General features: G+C 34.9%; 1 protein-coding gene across 4 annotated transcripts in view; it reads right to left on the reverse strand.

Moving 5' to 3' along the window:
- The window catches only part of LOC123557087 (aminoacyl tRNA synthase complex-interacting multifunctional protein 1-like), a 73513-nt gene that overhangs the window by 16908 nt on the left and 34901 nt on the right, over nt 1–21704 (reverse strand). For 3 of the 4 annotated variants that reach the window (XM_053543481.1, XM_053543480.1, XM_053543479.1), the window contains exon 2: nt 11584–11673. In XM_053543481.1, the coding sequence (XP_053399456.1) occupies nt 11584–11662 (79 nt within the window). In that variant the 5' untranslated portion in view covers nt 11663–11673. Of the gene's footprint in view, nt 1–11583; nt 11680–21704 lie in introns of those variants that run through there. The other variant, XM_053543482.1, reaches the window with a different exon arrangement.

Consider the following 21704-nt stretch of genomic DNA (forward strand, 5'->3'; position numbering starts at 1 on the left):
GTGGGGAAATCACATATTTTACTGAGTTTGATCCATATATTGCGGATGAAAATTTAGATGAAGTCACTTGTAATGTCTTGTCTATAAGTCACTTGAGTGACTAATAGGGGTACCGTTGCAGAGATATTCACTAGGAAATTGTCATGTCAATAGTTTTGGACATAGATTAATTAATTTTTTGTAGATCTACCAATCTTTTTATTGCCAATGGTAGAATTAGTAAAGATGCATAGGCCTACATTTGTAATGTTAGGCCTACTTGTAAAAATGGTAGTCTTATTATGTTATAATGTCAGCTGTGAACTTTAGATTTTAGATCCTGTGTTGTCTGACGCACACTGTGGATTTTTATATAAATAACAATCTTTAACGTGCTTGAATGTAGTACTTTTTTGGTATGTACATGTACTAGTATTTTCACATTTATAATCATAATCATTTTAAACCAAACAAAAAAAACAAAAAAAAAAACAACATAATACATTGCTTTAATAGAGTAATAATCACTCATGTTTGGTATTTACCAGTCTGTTCACGGACATGAATCAGATCTTTAGTCTTCTATTTCATATAAATTAAAGCATTAATATGCTTGAATTTTAAATATTTTTGGTATGCACTAGTTTTTTTGGCATAAATAATCGATCTAAATCACAAACTTTAATAAAAAAAATAATCGCTCATGATCGGTATCTATCAGTCATGTCCGCGGACATGACTCATGTTCGGTGTTTAGCCATATCGGTTCATCTGTGTAGGAGAGCCTGATCGTGTTTGTATACAAATCCGTGTATTTTTCTATTTTTAGAACTGATAAGACAGTGATCGGGTGGGCAAACGCCGAACGTCCATGTTTTTTAACATCTTCAGAATGTGATGACACATTGCAATCATTACAAGAGTCCATGTAATTGCAATTCACACACATGTTAATATGGAAGATCAGTTTTATGCCAACGCACAGTTCAACAGTTACATTTCGCGTGAGAAACCTTAAAATATTTGCAATGTGCGGGCAGATACATTTATCAGAAACCTTTCAAAATTCGGATGCAGAAGTCATGCATTAAACACTGACGAATATTTCAAAAACGATAACAACAAAAAAACAAACAAGTTCATCCTTAATGTGTGTGTTAACGTTCCATTCATTGCTTAATAAGTATGCAATCTTTATATTGTAGAGAATATTAAATAATAAATAATGATAATAACAGTTTTGTGCATGGTTCGAATATACGATTTGTTCACATGTGTAGCAGTTGGGATTAGGTAAGAGTTTAGATGCAGTTACCCTAACAGACACATTGTTAGGTCCATTTGGCGATACAAAATATGCCTGTGTGGGTCTTGGCAGTTGCACAATAAAATATATCATAGAATGACACAGTGTTTCAACGACGCAAATATTTTGAAACATAACTATATAGCCACTGTTACTGTTGATTTAAAGTGTGTATTGTATAGAGCAATTCACATAACTCTGACTTTTCAGTCTGGCATAAGTCATTTTGTTATCTATCTTTGTATCGAAGTAATTCAAGGAAAACATTCTAAAATCTTAGATAAAAGTATTAATGAATATTAGTATGGGCCAAGTATCGTGCCAGAGCGATCAGGCACACACTTTCCAGGGTAAAGTTACATAGGACTCTATACGAAAAATGGTTATAATCCTCCAAGTATCCGGGCCTGCTCCAGTTGCAATTTTAGACACTGTCACGATCCCTGCCAGTAAGCATGCGCTGTGTGATAAACTAAGAATTTAAATGATTATCATTGTAATATGTAGTACAAATGTGACAAACAAAATATATTAACGCTGAAATACAGCAACAGAACGTATCTCCAGCCGAAAATGTTTCAACATTTTCAAGGGGAGGCCCCAAGAACAATCCGCCGGGAGATGGAGACCCCCTCCCTCATCTACCCCACATTCGCAGCAGTTCTGCTTGGTTCGTGGCTATGCTGCTCATATCTGGCGTACAGTTCAAAATCATCCAGGTACGCCCCTTTAAATATGTCATTTATTGAAGTTCACATCATGGTTTGAATATTATGTTACGTTTTATTTTCCCTTGAAAATGTACGGTCCTAAAAAGGACCTATTTAGTGCTTAAAAGGACTGTTTAAAAGGTAGCTAAACAACGCAGGGCATCGGCGATACTTTCTGCGAACTCTGGTTCTTTTGATCTTCTCAGAGGAGTCTTGCACATAGACATAAAATTAGCCTTTTCCTGTATTCGAAATCACTTCCTTTTTTGTCTTCTCTGGATGCGCGACTAAAAAGTAAAGAACTTGTTCGAAAATATACCAGTTCAATGAATTCAGTACAATTCAATACAAAACTGTCGCAGGAGCCGTAGGAAGAGCCATCTGCGGGCTATTTCACTATTCGTACGGGAGAACCATAGGAATAGCCACTTCCTTTTAAGACAATTTTACTTGCAGGCATTACTGATGGAACTATTCTATATATACAACAGCGCTTCAGTACAGCATGTGGCTGGACCAGTTGACATTTAAAGAATCGGGAGTACCTAATTTTCCAATGTAAAGTCATCGGGGGTTTTCTAGCCGTCCGGTATTAGATGTCCTAATGAATAAGTAATGATACCAGTTAATACTAAAGATATCGATACTTATCTGCAAACAAAATTTTGTGTGAACTCAATGACATACTAAATATTTACTTTTAGTCGTCTCGAATAAATTACTGCATTATTCAGCCGATAAAACGAAAGTTATGGCGAGATCGCCGTGAAGTCCCTCATTAAAATCTGTTCATCTGGTGGCGGGCAAAACAATGTTTTTATGGGATCGGAATTTTTAAATTTTAACTACTTTTTCACTGGATTTTTAAAATTAAAACATTTTTCAAATACTTACAATTTTCATATTTTAGTATTCAAATATTTTTTTAATGAATAACTGTTTTGAATGACATTTAATTTCAATAGCGGCAGTGTGATGTACAAAACTTTTAGAAAAAAGTCAGAGATCACCAAAAGTACAGGGAATTCGCATGAAATAAGGTAATGTTTGTCCATTCTGACAGGTCAGTTGTGTAAACAAACCCATATAGTGATTATTTTTTCAAAACTGATTTTTTTTACTGCATTTACAGTCTTGCATTATACATTTTGACAAACTCGGCTACATTTTATGTGTACAGTCTAACCTGTACTAACAGTCACTTCCTGTCTGTGGTCACCTCCTTTCAGTGGTCATTTTGTGTTTTCCTCTGTTTCATCATTTATTCAGAGGTCACCTCCCATCTGCAATCAGCAGCAATCGGATTTGCCTCCGGACACCGCCTTATTTGACTTTTGTCAGCGTCAATGATTCTAAAACCAAATTTTATTTCTTTCAACAAAAAAAAAAACTATTAATTCATACGAAATTAATTTTGTTTGAAAGATGTAAAACCATGCACTCAATCTTTTATGGAACGTAATGGCAATCTTAGATTTTAGCGTAGACAGTAAGCATAGAGAAAGTTTCCCTTTGACAAAATGGCGAAAATAACAATAATTTATTTTTGTTGTAAACACACGCTGGAGTTGTCGTTTGCTAAGAAGACCATTTGTATTGCGAAATTAAATGCACGTCAATGTATCCTGGTAAAATGATAAGAGAAAAACGAAAAAGAAACGGGTCTAAAGTCATGACTGAACACTGGTCAGAAGTCTGAAATATATATATACTGGCTGCCCCTCCGATCAGCGGTCACCTGGCTTAAGCAGCCAAATTATCTGTTTCCCCTGGCTGGCTGCTTAAGATTGGTAAGACTATATTGAAAAGTTTTATCAAACAAAATTTCTCCCGCCATGCCAACAATGTAAACGGGGTTATTTCATTCACACGAAAATTACTTAAATAAAGTATCAATATTCATGTTTTTAGTCCAATATTTTGATGGAACTAAGATAGTTTTTGAAAAAACGTAATGTTTCGATTAATGGAAGGCAATACACGCCTTAATGTTATAATGGAACTCTTTTGAAAAACAATCGGTGGTCTCTAACCTGAAAGTATGCAGTGAAGTATGATTGGACGTCGGCTGGCGACAAAGGATTGGTACATAATGTAATTAATCGACGTTAACTGATCCTTTGAATGAATTATCACGGCGGATTATATCTCTTGTTTGTAATATTGGTCTGTGCTGTTATTCATTAGTTTTGGTCGCATTTTAAAACTAATGGCAATTTTTTTTTCTTTATTTGTTTTTGTGTTAAATGGTCAAATTGTGGTATCGTTTTGCTCCTGGTTTTGTTATGTGTTTTTTCAGCTCACCTGAACCAAAGGCTCATTGTGAGTTTTAGTGACCGCTCGATGTCCGTAGTCCGTCATGCGTCCTTCAACAGTTTCTAAAATATTCTTCTTCAAAATCACTTGGTAGATTTACACCAAATTTCACAGGAATGATCATTTGGTGGCCTCCTTTCAAAATTGTTCAAAGAATTTAATTCCAAACAGAACTCTGATTGCCATGGCAACCGAAAAGAAAAGCTTAAAAACATCTTATCCAAAACCACAAGAATGTAAAAGTGTTGGATAAACCAGTATTGATCGCCATATTACGGAATCGACCAGTATTGACCGCACTCATATTGACCGGCTTTTGCCAACATCGATGTTGCATTGCCTAGTGGTCCTCTTCCAAAACTGTTCAAATTATGCCCCTGGTGAAAAGAGGCTTTGCCCTGGGGATCCTAAGTTTTACATATAATTATATATAAAAAAAACTTTAAAAATCTTCTTGTCTGAAAGTACAAGGCCTATAGGCCTTTGATATTTGGTATGTACTATTGCCTTAGTAGTGGTTCTCTAACAAAATTGTTCAAAGTATGCCCCTGGGGTGAACACAGGCCCCGCACCGGGGGTCACTTGCTATATGAGTTATATAGGTAAAATTATCTGATCATATTTCCAAGACTATTTAGTTATAATTAACTGATGACCCCAAGTAGTTAGGGGTCACTTGACTGGGCTCGACCTACCTTCATGTTTTTAAGGTACAGCCTTGAACTTTGAATGACATATAACGTTTTGCACACCGATTGTAAAACTGACTTTCAGTGACCATGGCTCTGGCCTACTTTCTTTATATTTTAGCATTAGATTAATATTTGAAACATGTAACTCATTATTCAGGTGCGCGATTCAGGGTCATCATGGCCCTCTTGTTTTCAAAAAGAGATACCAAAATATATTTTAATGGCCATTAATTTAACTGTCTACTAGTGACTAGAGTTTCAAAAAACAGCGCTTGCTAAAAAGAGGTTAGTCCTTAGAAAATTTCAAAACAGTTGGTTGTCCATATTTCTCAATCTGACTAAAGTACTTGATCTAAACGAAGATCTGAGGATGACCCATTCACATTCGTCTTCTCTATATTTTGGATTTCCAATATTGCTATTTTTATTTTTGTAAATCTATTTTTATTTGAACCAATCAGACGACTTGTTCGAGTGTCAAAGAGTAAGAAAAATGTGCAGACAGTCCAGAGCTTGAACCCGGGACCCCTCGCTTACAGAGCAAGTGCCCTATCGACTGAGGCCCTACCGACTGAGCTAACCGGCTGTCTGACACTTTACGACATAAGAGTTGTAAATATCAAAAACCAAGGCTAAATATAGATTTTTTGAGCTTGCAAAATGTTGTAAGTAAGCCTTTTGATTGGCTAGCGGAAGGGTCGTCAGAACGAGGCTATCAATAGCTCGTCTTCATATCCTAAGCCTAGCGTAATAGGATATGTACTATAGTCAGATTGCCATATTTCTTAATTTGCACACTTTTCACTATTTTCAGGCATCTCAGTCAGTGCTATTTCCCTAAAATGAACTCTGGGTCTATAGATATGGTCTCAATATACAGAGTATAGTTGTACTACTCCAATGTGCTTGTAGACAGACTGAAACCGCTTGCTTGCAGTCCATAAGGTATGCCTTTCGTCTTTCGTTTTCTTTAGTTGCGGTTGTTGGAAGTAGTTTAAATCCTTCAAAAAGTACGGTATACTGTAAAACCATTAGTGTTTGTGTGGACACATTTTTGTGGTTGTATCAGTTCACAAAATCAAATCCTAAGGAACAAGTAAAGTCCCCGTTAATTATCTTGACAAGTGAAAATCCATGATATCATATCTGAATGAAAAAGCATTTCTGGGCGAAACCACAAAATTTTATACACGCAAATTAAAACAATTACTATTTTACACCATGAAGCAATTGTTATCGCAGAGTGTCTGCAATCATCGTGATATGCCGTCACCTATTTTAGTTGTAACCACTTCAGGTCAGAATTTTATCTCATCTTAATTGAACTTTGACAGTATATTTGCCTCATAAAATCATCAAAAAAGACAATTACTTGTTCATTTTGAGTCAAAACTATGTCACTTAGTCAAATCTTAGACACACTTTTAACTGTTCAGAGGCTATATTTTCTGCCTAATGGTCATGAAACTTTATAAAAGTGTTTATATATATTTACAAATAAGTTTTAAGCCAAATTAACTGGGGTGATAAACCAGGTCATTAGGTTGAATCATTGGAAAAACCTTGTTTTAAATCTGAAGCTGTTAAACAATTTCTTTTCAAATGCTAAAAGTCAGCATATGAGCCGCGCCATGAGAAAACCAACATAGTGGGTTTGCGACCAGCATGGATCCAGACCAGCCTGCGCATCCGCGCAGTCTGGTCAGGCTCCATGCTGTTCGCTTTTAAAGCCTATTGGAATTGGAGAAACTGTTAGCGAACAGTATGGATCCTGACCAGACTGCGCGGATGCGCAGGCTGGTCTGGATCCATGCTGGTCGCAAAGCCACTATGTTGGTTTTCCCATGGCACGGCTCAATTATGATGTGATTTCACAGATCTGGGCATCAGGTGACCCTCTACAAAGCTACTTGGTTGGTCACATAAACACGGCCACCCTAAACCAAACTACTTGGTTGATTACATGTACATGCAACATGTGGATGGTACTGGCTATTCATATACATGTATCCCTGTATAGAAAATTTAGCAAATCTCTTTCTCGAAAGCAATTTGTCTGATTTTTATATAAAGGCAACTCAATTTGTCAGAAGATGGCTGCCAGGGGGCATGCCAACTCTGTATTGAAAGAATTATAATTTCAAATTGTTCAGAATGGGAGACTTTGGTCAGTTATCTCCCTTTCATACTCTATTAAAGTAAGAAGGTCTTTTCATTTGGATTGCTCTGTTGTTATCGATATATTATTTGTAACAATATGATGTAAATGAAGTTAAGTTATTCATCATTATGACTGTTGGTTTAGAAATGCCTTCAACTACATCCTCTATAAAAACTCAAGTGTCTTATTTTAACATTCAGACATTTAACCAAAATGCAAGATGTCTCGTACTTTAAAACTGAGATGTCTAATAGACAAAAAGCGATAAAGTCGGAAGATTCCAAATGATGGGACCTACTAACAATTTTATCATCTTGGACATAATCCAATAAAGGAGACAATTTGAAACTCACCAAAGTCCCTCATTATGTCCAATTTGTATTAGAAATTTTATACTGATATTGTTGTTTTAGTTTGCCTGCTTTCTGAGAGCTATGAAAGCATTGTCTTTTTTGTTAGGGTCTCTTTTTATCAATTGAAAATGTTTGATTTGTGTTTTGCAGGCTTACTTCTTGAGAGCAGGCTGCTACAGAATGAAAGGTCAACAGAATCAGTATACTTGGAAAGCAAGAAAGAAACCCCAGGAAATATGAAAAGAAAGAAGAGCAAGGGAACTTGAATAAAATAAACTTTTAAAGATATGAATTCATGATATACGCGGAAACTACATTTATAATGAGAACAGTAGTGATTAATTAAGCTCTGTTACTTTAAGAGATAAACTACTATTATCACATTATTTTTGTTATGCACATAAATTGTACTAATGTTTTATTAAACCTTATTTTCGATAATTGTCGCAAAGGTTGTCTATTGATTAACATACTTATAATTTAGTAATATTTTCAACTCAACTTAAGCCTGCAAAAATCTAGGTTTATTTCAAAACTGTGTTACATGAGGTTAGAAACTAGGTCAAATCAAAGAAATGTCTTGTTTACTCTCTAGAGGCCACATTTTCAGTCCGATCTTAAAACTTGGTAGAATGTTTGTCTCTATGAAAATCTAGGCAAACTTTAAAACTGGGTTATCTGGGTAAAAATCTAGGCCAAACCATAAGAAGTAGGGATGGCAACGAATATTCGAATATTCGAATATTCGTTCATGACACGAATATTCGAATACTGTTTCACTATTCGAATATTCGGAAAAAAATATAAAATCATAAGAAATAAATAAAAAACAAATGCAAGAACCAGTATGTTCTCTATCTAATTTACCAAAATTCGCTTTCATAGTAAATACGCGCGAAAATGGCTTCCGTCGCTGTCAGACGCGTCACTTTGTATATTAGCGTGCCGATATTGTACATCGCTATGGTGATAACATCGTACCCTGTAGTAAGTACCGCTAATTGCTTACCTTTAGAAATTTTATTGGTCCCCAGTTGATGTAAATCCGTTACAAATTACCTTGTTTTCGGTAGGTGCGAACCGCATATAATTAAAAATCATCAGAGAAAACACTTGAAATAATGACTCGGATTTCAATCAAAGTTGATTCAAGATGTATTTCAGTAAAGAAAAATGCCGAAAAGTGTTGTAAACAAGTCAAATGTGATGAATATTATTTTTATGTAAAACGGATTCCTCTTGATAATAAATGCATTTCGTATGGAAAAAAATATTAGAATACTCAATATTCAGACAAAGGGTAAAGTTAAGCAAAATATTATCTCTTATAAGACTCCCCCACCCCCAAAGTCTTAATTTTACACCCCGTTTAATCGACAATATTGTTCATGCCATTACGTGAATCTACTGTCAAAATGCAAGCAATGCCGCCTGTCTTTTTAAAATATTTCACGCGATCATCCGATAAGAAGTCGGCTACGTGTAATATGTGTGGAGAGAACCTTACTTAGGGAGGGCTACATCCCTGTAAAAACATGTAAAAATAAGTAAAACCTATTTAGATTATATGTAAATGGAGGCAAATAACAAATATTTTATATTCAAAAAGATGAACAAGCGATGAGAACGATAAGTCAGTCTTAATTCGTCAATGTCTAAATTACTTCCGGTGTAAACGAAAGTAGAATTAATGCAGATCGCTACTAAGGGTACGATAAATTCATAAGATTTTGAGTTGATTTGTTGATCATTTGATGACCGAATATTCGAATATTCGTTCGGAAGACTGACCGAATATTCGAATACCAAAATTGCTATTCGTTGCCATCCCTAATAAGAAGATACTGCTAACCTGCAAAATGCTCTACCTGATCTTGATGAGACTAAGTTTGTCTGTTTAAAATTTAGGATAAACGTGTAGCTGGGTCTCTTGGAAAAAACAGGGTCATTAGTTTAAATAACAGGAAAGCTTTGTAAACAATTTAGGACCGCTTTTTCAACTTAACCATCATAAATTATTTGTCAGAATGTTTATCTGCATGTAATTTTATTTAAGTTCAAAAGCGGAATGCCTGAGGTCAAAAACTATTTACTAAGTCAAATCATTGATTAACATGGATACTATGTTATCTAGGATGACAGCTAGGCCCGGTGAGCGATACAGGGTCTGCAGGGTCCTCTTTATAAAAAGGTATTGGTGTCACTTGGTTGTCAGTAGTGCCGTTGGTTAAATATCTTGTCCAGGTCAATTAAAGCTCCAGGGTGAGCTCAAAGTATAGTGGTTAGTGTGCTTTTCCCTCTCTGAGGCATTTTCAGTAACTTCGACTTAAATTCAGTAGTATGTCCTTTTTACTTGTAAGCTAGTTTGAGGTGGAAGGGTTTCAAATTGTCCAGTGTGTCGTCATTAGACAGTTATTATAAGCCCGAAGGGAGTATTATGTTATGACGCCGCTGTCCTTCCGTCCGTCTGTCTGTCCGTCCGTTAGCAATTTCGTGTCCGCTCTGTAACTCTTGAACCCCTTGAAGGATTTCAAAGACACTTGCCACAAATGTTCACCACATCGAGACGACGTGCAAAGCGCATGTTTCTGATGGCCCGCTTCAAAGTCAAGGTCACACTTAGGGGTCAAAGGTCATATGACTTTGTTTTGTGGGTATATTGCTCTGTATTGCGGTGCTTTTGTTTTTATTTGGCAGATCACTTTTTTGTACACTTACAATAATTCTTTTATTGAATAACTTCCCTTTTATGTTACTATAAATAGCTTAATTTGTAACTTTTTTATTACTGGCCGTAGGAAAAAGCCGATACCACTTTTCTGTGGTACAACATGGATGGTACCTCCAATTGTTAGGTGTATTTTGACATATCTGTACCTGCTAAGGATTTTTTGTGGACATAGAATTTCATTTTCTGTCGACTTGGATCTTTTTTAATTTTTTTCCCTTTGTTCTTCCTGTCCTTTCGGATTCAACAGTTAAGTTCTTTAAATTGTGCTCCCATCCTCCTCTAATATAACCATTCGGTCGTATATTGGCCCGCTTGGCGGAGCTCTTGTTTTCAAATGTTATTGGGTCGAGCTGAAGTCGGATCGATTCCCGATTGAGGTAGTGCCTTATTTCATATTACAATGACGTATCAGTGACATCATCAAGAGTAAACAGTTTTTCTTTTCTAAATACTGATGCTGTCTGACACAATGTGTCCTATACTTAATGAACTTTAGCATGAATAAGTCATAAATAATGCAGTCAAGCTATACAGAAATATTAAAATAAAGAAGTACGTGACCAATGTGTGACAAGTGATGTGAGATTACAAGATTCTTTCATTGGCTGTACAGTAGCGTACTGTATTTTCGCTTGGTCAAAATTACGCGAATTTGAAATTTTGAGTACGTTCGCGAGGTTTAATATTCGCGAACTTGTCAAAATGGTATCCTACTTGAATTTGAATTATACTGATGGTGAACATTTTTGCGAGGATTAATTTTCGCGAGATGAAGGGTCTCGCAAATATAGCGAAAATTAAACCCTCGCGAAAATTTGTTTTTACAGTATCAAACAAAGTGAGAAAAGCAGCATACAAGTCCTTGTGTTGTTTTAGCATCTGCAGTGAAACATGTATGTCTTTTTTTTTGTAAATAACATCTCTTGAAACCAGAAATATATATTATAAGGACAAAAAGAGAAAATAAAGTTCATGTTATTTGATTTTCATCTGGTTTTATGTAAAATGTAATTACTGTACGAAGCTACTACAAAGATGGTGTTTGCTATACGTCATTTACAGCAAGATAGATTTTCCAGCACTGCTGAAATCATCGGAATATAAAAGTCTTTCACTGGTTGAAGATGCCGATAAAAATATATGGCTCGAGGGTAACTGGGCAGCAACGAGGCTCTGCTGAGTTACTGCAAAAGAGTTACCTGAGAGCCAGATATTTCCATCTGCACATTCAGCTAGTGATAGATTTTTCTTGCAAATCTCACACCTGTGTTTGATTCCGAATACTGTGTCTCATAGACCAGTGTGAAAAAAAAATCCATGGAATAAAGACATTACCTGCTGCTTGTTTAATATTCTCTATTTGTGCTTTCAGTTGTGCAATGGTTTCTTCTGCCTGCTTTGCTAACTGAACCATCCTCTGAACAGCTGCAAAAATAGGGAAAAATTCTTTTCTTTTCGTAACATGTTCTACAAATAATAGTTCTAAGAAATAATATAAAACAAATGACTTTCCTTTAAGCATTATTTTCTTATAGTAACATATGAACATATTCCTAAATGTCATTTTTATGACATCAGTTGCGGCATAATAGCCTGCTGGATTTCAAATACCAACCTTGAAGCCAATCTTTGATACTTCCAATTGCTTCTGAAAAACTGACAGCTCCACAAAGCTACTGACCATGACAAATACCTACCAAATAATTGAAACTTGCCCCAGACATTGCACTTTTGGCCTACATACCTAAAAAGAGACTGCAGCTTGTCTGTGAGTTTGGTGATGTTGAGGTAGTCAGAAAAAGTTCTACATGAAATCAGAATAATTCTGTCATTCCTTGGCAACAGTTTTTTTGAGTTGATAAAATTATATAGACCCTACAGCGAAATAATGAAAGTACATGTAGAATGAACATTCTATCTATGTATACTGCCAATTCTTTTGACGAGTGTTCCAGGCAGCACTAAGTGCACTTTGGGAATAGTAGTATAAAGAGTGAAAGTAATAAAAAGAACCTTGCAATTAGTATTATCAGGTACAGTGAGACTTGATACAGTATGATTTGAAAGTATTCCTGACAGTTGCTATAGTGTTTAAGTCTGTTAGGTTATAAGTGAGACAAGTAAAAAGTAAAAACATTGAATACTGGAGTATTATTAAATCATTACCACAGCCTTCTTACACTAGTTAAGGTCAGGAAGGGTCAAGCTGGTTCCAAAGAGTGACACGTACTATGTGGGAAAAACAAGTACTTATGACAGTAGCTGTCTAAATGGTTATGGATGCATATGCCTTGTTAGTCTTACATGTGTTTGTATGAGATTTGAAGACTGATTGCTACAATACTGAAGAAGATATTGTAAAACATAACAGTTGAAATCTGTTTTATTATGTATATGCTATATAATGACTGAATCTCATTACTCTGAAATGAAGGTACGCTGCATACAGTTTATCTATGTGATATGACTACGGTCAAACTTTGCTTATGAAACAGAAATATTGAAATAATTACAATTGTATGTTTTGCTTGACCTTCACTTTTTTATAAGTGTGACGTCATGGTCACAGCGGTATCAGTTGGCCTATTTTAGAAATAAATGAAAATAATAAATAAAAAAATCCTTTAATTGATTTTTTCTCATGTATTCTAATCAAACTTGATTTGTAGCATCTTTATTAGGCCCGCAGCCAACTTTGTTCAGCTAGGACATTTGACCCCTTTTAGGGGCTGCAAGAGCTAAAACTAGAAATGCCTTTATACAGCGTCTCATGAACAGCTTGGTGGATCTTTGTCATACTTGGTCTGGAGCATCATTATAAGGTCCTCTTCCAGATTTATTTATATAGGAACTTGGGCCCTATTAGGGACCACTATAGCTAAAAGTAGATATGCCTTTCTTCGCATTAACCACTAAAATGTAATGGATTTTTATCAAACTCGATGTGTAACAATATCGTAAGGTCTCCTGCTATTTTGTTACAAATGGGGATAGGGACCAATTTAGCTAAAAATATAAACACGTTTAATGACCTCTTCTCATGAACCGCTTCATGAATCTTCATCAAACTACCGCTGTAATTATTCGTCTAAGGATAAACGAAACAAAATTGCAACCCTACGAAACCTTTGCGAAAAATTAAAAGAGAACCATTTAAATTGTTAAAATGCGGTGTTTAGTTTTGCAATTTGAAAAATGTTAGATGAAAGATGAATGTTAGATGAAAAATTCATAAACTTCTTTCCTTATTACAATTCGCCGACCATCATTTTTAAAGATATTTCTTGTTATTTTTAATGTCTGATCTGGCCCTTAATAATGGCATCAGATTAAACAACACAAACGAGAAAAAAAATTTCACTAGAAAAAAAGAAGCAGGAAAGGAATCAAAAAGCAGAAAAGAAAGCAATTTGTGTCGGACATCACTTTGAAAATTCCTTTCGTTTTCAGTTTGATGAATGCGCCAGAAAGAATGTTACCTTTTTCGTGTGTAATAATTTTATTTTTTATTTTATTTCAACTTTGGTTTATTATGTTGAATGCATTGTTATTTGCCACATTTATTTCATACGATATGGAGTATATGCCTTTTACTCCAACCGAAATTCTCTAAAGTAAATTTATGCTAATTTTTAAACCTTTTCATTGTGTTACTTTTATTGGTACGGTATATAAGTAAGTTTTATAAAACTATTTTGTTATAAGCATTTGATAAAAATTGTTGTGTATTTGTTTAGGATTGTTGTATATTGTATATCAAATTAATAGTATTGTCCGTAAGTATTGACCTGGCACTCATTAATCTTCGACAATATTTTCGGGTGTTTACGTAATATTAGTATCCTGAAAGTATCTACATTACTAAAGTAACATATAAAGTTAATCGAAGACACGGTGGCGTAGAGGTAAGGTGTCTGACTTCCACGCATGTTACCGCGGATTCGAATTCACTTACTGATTATTTTTTTTTTCAATTTAATGTATAGTATGTATAGTATGCTATCGTTTACATTATTTTATTTGTATCATATTTCATGAATTTTAATTGTTTTCTCTTGTAGTATTTATTTTCTGGAACGCTGGTGACAGACAATTTATCTTTTTATCTAAAATACTTTTAAAACAATTTCAGTCCCCATTTTTACAACGGGTAAATATGGTTACTCTTAATAAATGAACCATAAATATCACGATACGTTTGATCAAATGAGTAGTAAGTCTGCATATAAATTTTGGGGAAAAATATGGTCAGACGTAGGACTGGAACCCACGACCCTGATATTGGCAGGTAAACGCATTGTCCGCACAGCTACCTGCACATGTGACAGTATATCAATTAAGAACGATATATGTAATATTTAGTTATATCGCTATTTATATTCGGACACCGAAAATTAATTTACGGAAATATACGGAATATTCATGAGTGCCAGGTCAATACTTACGGACAATATCTCATTGTTTCAATGTATTAAATTTGTAAATCACTCTGCAACTCTCTAAAGGTACAGATGACAGAGTTAAGTATTTATGTGTTTATTGTTTGATATGCATAATTATAGTCAAACATTTTACAATTGTTACCTAACAATAAGGGAAAAAACTGGGCTTTGAACCAAGGTGACTTGCTTTTTAAAGTGTCCTAATTTTTTTTTAATTTGCTCTATTATCTCAATGTAGGTTTCTTAAATATATCAGAACAATGGTCTTCCTTGAGAGGTGGCTGATAGCACAACATTGACCGTTTGTCCTTCCAAAATACCAGTTAATCAGTATATGACTGTATACGGTAGTAAAGGTGTTTATAGTAGCGAACTGTTTAGTCAATATTCATTGCTGCGTATTCAGAAGCTGTTCTCCTAAGGTGGAGGTGAAGAAAAAAAAACGACTACAATACCCTCTAAGTAAATATCGTCAACATATAACACTTGGGTTCCTTTTAAACTGTGAGTTTCTTGATAACATCTGAGCTAAGTTTGAAACTCAGTCATTTCGGATGAACAACTACGTAAGTCTGAATTTAAGCACAACCTTTTGTATACAATACATTTCATTCCAATTTCGCATTTGGGTCAAGATTAGTCAATAATTAGGTCACTAAATACAACAATAAAAATCCTGCTCACACTACAAAGGCAATGTTTTTTCTTCAACATTCATGAAACCCCATCAGACTGTCTGTTTGCCAAGGGTCTACAACAAAGACACAAGTATCGTCACATCATCTCCTGTTCTATCAGTACTACGTACACTGCTTTGTTTGGCGCGGAGTTTCCTTTTGCAGCAACTTTCGTACTTGTCTCTTTTGAAATTACCAGCCAAGATCTTCCTGCAAGACTGTAACACAACCAGAGAGGGGAATAATCACACTTAATGTACGACACACCTATGGACCATACTGACCTTGTTACCGTAAAAACTTGAATCTATTACGCAGATTTTTACGCTTTTTTTAAATTTTCATAAAGGGGTGCGTATTATACACCAAAGTAGAGCTTTGTACATTTATTTCTGAATTTGATAGCACGTAATATAATATTTTTGTCATTTTGTATGCTGTCTGCTGTTTAGGTTACATTCTACCAATTCAGTTCCTTATATATTCCATATTAATAACAAAACATTCAGACCTCATTTTCAGCACTTTACAGCATTTCAATGATATGAAAACCATATATGGTCATTTAGTATAACATGTCTTCTTATCAAAAATAGAAAAATATTGACATGTTATGTTGTATATAAGAAAAATAATCTGTTCTGACAAACATCACCCTCTAAAAAGCCCCCATGAAAACAGCCGTTTAGCAATTACGCGTAGGTAGACATTTTTCGCAAAGAATAAAACTTATTCCAAGAAATTTACAATGAAAATGGTCTAGATCTATTCTCAATATTATAAGCAATAAACATAAGCCAAAAAATTAACTGTCACCTCCTCATGTCACTCATTATACCAGATTTCATCCATAGCATGGAACTACATTTTGGACTACTTCACATGTAACACTGAGTAGTCACTTCCGGTTTGGTGTAATCCGTCCTTTACGTTATTTGCACCTCCTACTGAAGAGCGCTTTCGGCTGGGTCTAAAAGCAGATACGGTGTCGTACGATACAGTTGCTGTTAATTGCGTGTTGTAATTAATCGTTTAAGCGGCCATGTGTTTACGAAGTCGGTCAATTGTCGTACATATCCAACAGCGATGGATAATGGGCCAGTAGAATTAATAAAACCTTGTGAAGTGCAAAATTTTGCGGTTTGTGTAAAATCAGTAAAAACATTTTCTGTCAGAGGCTGTTCAAATAAAATGCAATTAAAACGCTTTGTTTGTTATTTCTGTACTCCAAGCCAATTATTACTTATCAGTTATGTCGGTCATACATTGTTAAACATGCACGCAAATTAACTTATCCTTTGATGTGCCCATAATTATGAAATGTTGTTCGCACAACTATAAAGCTTGCTGAGAAGGTGTTTGACAGTTTGAGAAAGTGACATGTTCTCGAAGTACCTGTAAATATTGATGACTTTTTTAGATGTCCGTAACCGCAATTTTCATGCAAAGTCGTTGTTACGCGAACCGCAAAAATGGCCAATTGTAAACAAAATTCTCACTGATTTTCGATGCGTATTATATTCCAGTGTATGTGTTTTCCCCAGATTTTGACACAAGATCGGGAGTACGTAATATACACGCTAGGGTAATATATTCAAGTTTTTACGGTAATTACTTGCTGTTAGGTCTTCAGATGGTAGTAGCATATTACAGTCGGGGCCAGACCATGGCCTTGTATACCAATTTTTCATTGTGGAAACGGACCTAGGTCTAACTCTTTTATCTCAGTCCTTTAATTTCTCATTGTGGTAATATTTTACTTTATGAATCAAAGAGCTTTATCAGCATTTGTTTCTATTATTGAGACGTGAGAATTATAGTTTAGGTATGAAGATATTTTGCATGAGGTACAGATCCTAATCTTTCAAGGACTTTGCATGAAGACAGTATTAATTTTATATTTAATTTTTTTTTTTAATTTTTAGTGATATACAAGGCTTGGCATTTTGAAGGGTTAAATTCCATTCCCTACTGCTTCTTTCAGATCTTGCTGACAAGATTGGGAATCTGAGGGGGAGTTTAAAGTAAAGTAGACTGCAGTATCATCTGCAAAGATTCAAACTTTGGAATAAGATGCAGACAACTAAAGTTGATTAATATAAATGAGAAAGCAGAGGGGCCCAGGTAGAGAGCCTTGGGGCCCCATAAGTGACTGGTACTTTTGTAGACAGTAACCTTCTAAGACGACAGTCTGGCTTCAGCAGATTAGGAAGATGCGTTACCAGTTTAGAATCTGAGGAGAGATGCCAATTTCTTAGAGACTGTTTAGTAATTTCAGATGGTTTACCTTGTCAAATGCCTTACTTAAGTCCAGCAGAATGAGGTCAGTTTGGTTGCCGGAAGCGGTGTATTTGTTGTCTTTTCAGCTTTTATACAGGTAGGTCGAGTTATCAACTGTGCATGACATGGTTACTATATATAGTGATGCGTGTGCAGTCTGTGGTGCAGGTGCATAGCAGAAATGTTGGTTGACTGCGTCTGACCCAGTGACCGGTCCCGGAAACACATTGCAAATACTTCTAGTATCGCATCTGGGTGATTCCAAAAAAAAATGCAGCATTTTCTTTTGACCTTAGTCAAAATTTCAAATGTACCCCTCTATTCATTTTGAAAATGTGACTGAAAATGTAGCTTAAATTGTCACAAGTGTCACATTTTTTTGCGTGGCATTTTGAAAAATCAGTCAGATTCTCCTTCAATTTATAAATGACTTAGACCAGTTGTAAAAGAAAGGTCTTTTCCACATAAGTTTCAAGCATGTCTAGTTAAGAAAAAATGATTTATTCGAATCATTTAAAGTAAAATAGACCATTCTTATGCCGAACTTTGAAACACCATGTTGAAAAAAAAATACTAAAAAAAATATAAAAGAAGAATAAGAAAACGCCTACATTTTTTATGGCAAAACTTTTGCAATAAAATTAAATGTTATTTGAAACATAATTTATTACTTCACCCAATAATATTAAATGATTGTCACAAACATGTTTTTTAGAATCAAAAGTGGATCTTGTTTCTGGTGATATGTTGTTGTCACAAGCGTGACATTTTGACTTTCAGACTGCATAAATATTTACACAAAAGATCTTTTTTGCAGGTCAGTATGATTCCATCTGTGCAGTTTCACTCATGCAATGTATAAGATATGGTAATGCGGTGATGATAAGTGATGTCACAAGTGTGACACATTTTTTCATGTAAATTTAAAGTGTCATTTTTTCCCACTGTCAGTGTTATTAACATCTGAAATAAGGACTGTATCTGTAACTGTGACTTTTGCAATAGGTTGGAAGGGATAGTTTTTGCTAACTACCGAAAAAGGATTTTTTTAAAGAAAATATTATGTTTGACAGGAATTTCAACAGATTTGTAAAGAGAAAAAAAATGGAAACATTTCTGAACTTTTTTAAAATTCTTATCCCAAGTTAGTAGAGCAAAAAGCACAAAATCTCCATTTAATGCACATATAATAAAATTTCTTGATTTTATTTCTGTATCATAGATGTCACACCTGTGACTCAAAATATCATCTATGTAAATTGTGTATGCGAAAATGTTGTTTTCGTATAGGAATAGAAGCAGAGCAAAGTTAAACATGAAAAAAATTGTAGTTAAGATACCCTTCAAAAGAAAATCAACAAGATTAAGGGGTTAAAAGCACAGTTTTCTCCAACATTACTATATGTACATCAAAAGAAAGAACAAAGAAATATAGGGAAGAACTAAAATGTGACCCCAAGCAAATACAACAACTTAAACACAAAAGGAAGATCCAAAATTTAAAGTACAGAAATCAAGTAACAAAAAAGTGTTTAAATGATTAATCATAATGCAGCTTGAAAAAAGGTCTTTTCATACATGTATCTTAAGCACTTCTCAAGTTCTGTATTTTTTAGTCACACGTGCGAAAACCGGTAATGTTCTGCTTACTTGTTTTTACTTTTGTCATTTCAGTGTTTTTGCTAATAAGCACATTTCATTCCAGTTTTTTTACATTATCATAGGGGGAACTAAGCTTAAAGTTTAAATGTTTGCAGTTAACCGACAGAATTTTTACTAGTGAAAGCTTGTCTTTGCTAATATACAGTTATTTTTTATTTCTTTTATAATATTCAAAGGTTTGTTTTCCGTGACAGTTTCAGGTAAAAATTAAAGAAAACCATATATTTTTATTACTACTTCAAAAAGGAATCTTGGTTACAATTTAAATGTAATATTGAAGCTGCTATTAAAAGTCCTGTTTTATGTCACAAGGTGACAATAGCCATATTGCTTTATAATGAAGAGATTTTGAAAAATTTGTGAATTTTACCCCACATAGTACCTTTTAGCTGTAGATAGTGACAAAGCAGTAAAATAACATCCATTCATTATTTTTTTGTGATATAACCATAGGTTACTGCAAAAATGGTTTACTTGTAAGTACTTTCTGTCTGTCAGACATGTAGTAAGCAAGTCTACAAGATAGATTAAGCTCCGCCTATGATATCATATTTCATTATTGTTTCTGTATATAAGATATATATATATTTCTATAGAGAGAGTGTGAGTTTATACTTTGGATGCAACACACAAAATCAAATATCATCAAATATATAAACCGTCCTTGGGTCTTGTTCTGTTTGTGCGTCAATAAGCCATCCCGGTAGATCAGTACATATATATTACAAAGACGATATATATATTACAGTGGCGATGAGGATCGGATTATTTTAAAACTGAGGATTAAGTGATTTTGTGACAATGGAAAATTTACCTGCGTTTCCCAAATTTGATGTTTACGCTGACGAAAATTCCCTAGGTGTTCGGTGGGACAAATATGTAGATAAATTGGAGAATTTATTTGTTGGGCTAGGTATAAATACAAGAAAGGAAAAAAGCACTGTTACTGCACTATGCTGAGAGATGTAAGACATTTGATACGTTAATCTGCATGGAGAGAATCCTAGTGTCGTGGACAAATATGGAATAAATTGGAGAATTATTTGTTGGCTAGTATAAATAAGAAAGAAAAGCACTGTTACTGCACTATGCGGAATGATGTATATGACATTATGATACGTAATCTATGGAGAGAGTGAAAATTACGATGAAACAAAAGCTGGACTTACGAACTACTTCAAACCTAGAAAAAACACTCAGTTTGAAATTTTCGAATTCAGGAATATTAAACAGTTGCACGGTGAAACGATTGACCAATATGTGACTAGATTGCGAAAAGCTAAAAACTATGAATTTTCGAACACTGAGTCAGAAATTAAAAGCCAAATCATACAGGGTGTTATTTCGCAAAAAATGAGAATGCGATGTTTGCAAGATTCAGAAAAATCACTTAATTTCTTACGTACAATGATGAGAACAATGGAAATTTCGAAGACTCAAGCAACAAGTATGTCAAAGGACACTAGTAATCAGCAGGTAGTGCGTGTAAAAAGCAATCCACATTTTAGTCGGGAATCAAAGGGATTCGTACCACAACGTTCGCAACAACGTTCTAGTTCATACCAAGGTTTACCGCAAGCAGGCTCGTCGTCGGGAAGGCGAATCAGTCCTCAACAAACCAGCAAGGAATGTCGTAACAGTGGAGGAAAATACCCACATATATCACATTGCCCCGCGCTTGAAGCAGAATGTAATTACTGCCACAAGAAGAACCATTATATATCGGTTTGTAGAAAACGTAGGAAGCAGGTGACATTGATCGAGGATGAACAACCGGATTTAGAAGTTTTAACAGATGAATACGCGACGGATTGCAATTCGGATGAATGTGATGTGCTATTTGGATTTAAATCAGATGGGAAAAAAGTGACAAAGAAAAGGATAAAATTAAATGGCGTAGATGTGAATGTTTTGATTTATAGCGGGTCATCAATCAATATTGTTAGTGAAATTGTCCTTGAGAAAATGAAAAAAATCACCGGAAATCAAGAAAACGACCACGAAAGCGTTCGCATTTGGACAGAAGTCTCCACTGCCATTCCAAGGTAAATGTTCTTTGCTTGTTGAGTCGGACTCAAAATTCATGACCAGGGATTATTGATTAGTTATGAGCTGTCAGTAGAGCTTGGGATTTTACCGCAGATACAATCTGTTCAAGCCAAAGACGAGTATGAAGGACTTACTGAGGAATACTCGCAAGTTTCCACTGGGTTAGGATGTCTGAAAGACAGAAAAGTTAAGTTTCACATTGATGAAAGTGTTGTGCCGGTAGCTCAGCCTCCTAGGAGAGTGCCATTTCATGTGCGTGAGCAAGTTGAGCAGGAACTTAAAAGTTTGGAGGATATGGATGTTATTGAAAAAGTGGAAGGTGTACCAACACCATGGGTATCGAACC

This window comes from Mercenaria mercenaria, chromosome 5, assembly GCF_021730395.1.
Source record: "Mercenaria mercenaria strain notata chromosome 5, MADL_Memer_1, whole genome shotgun sequence".
Taxonomy (NCBI): Eukaryota; Metazoa; Mollusca; class Bivalvia; order Venerida; family Veneridae; genus Mercenaria; species Mercenaria mercenaria.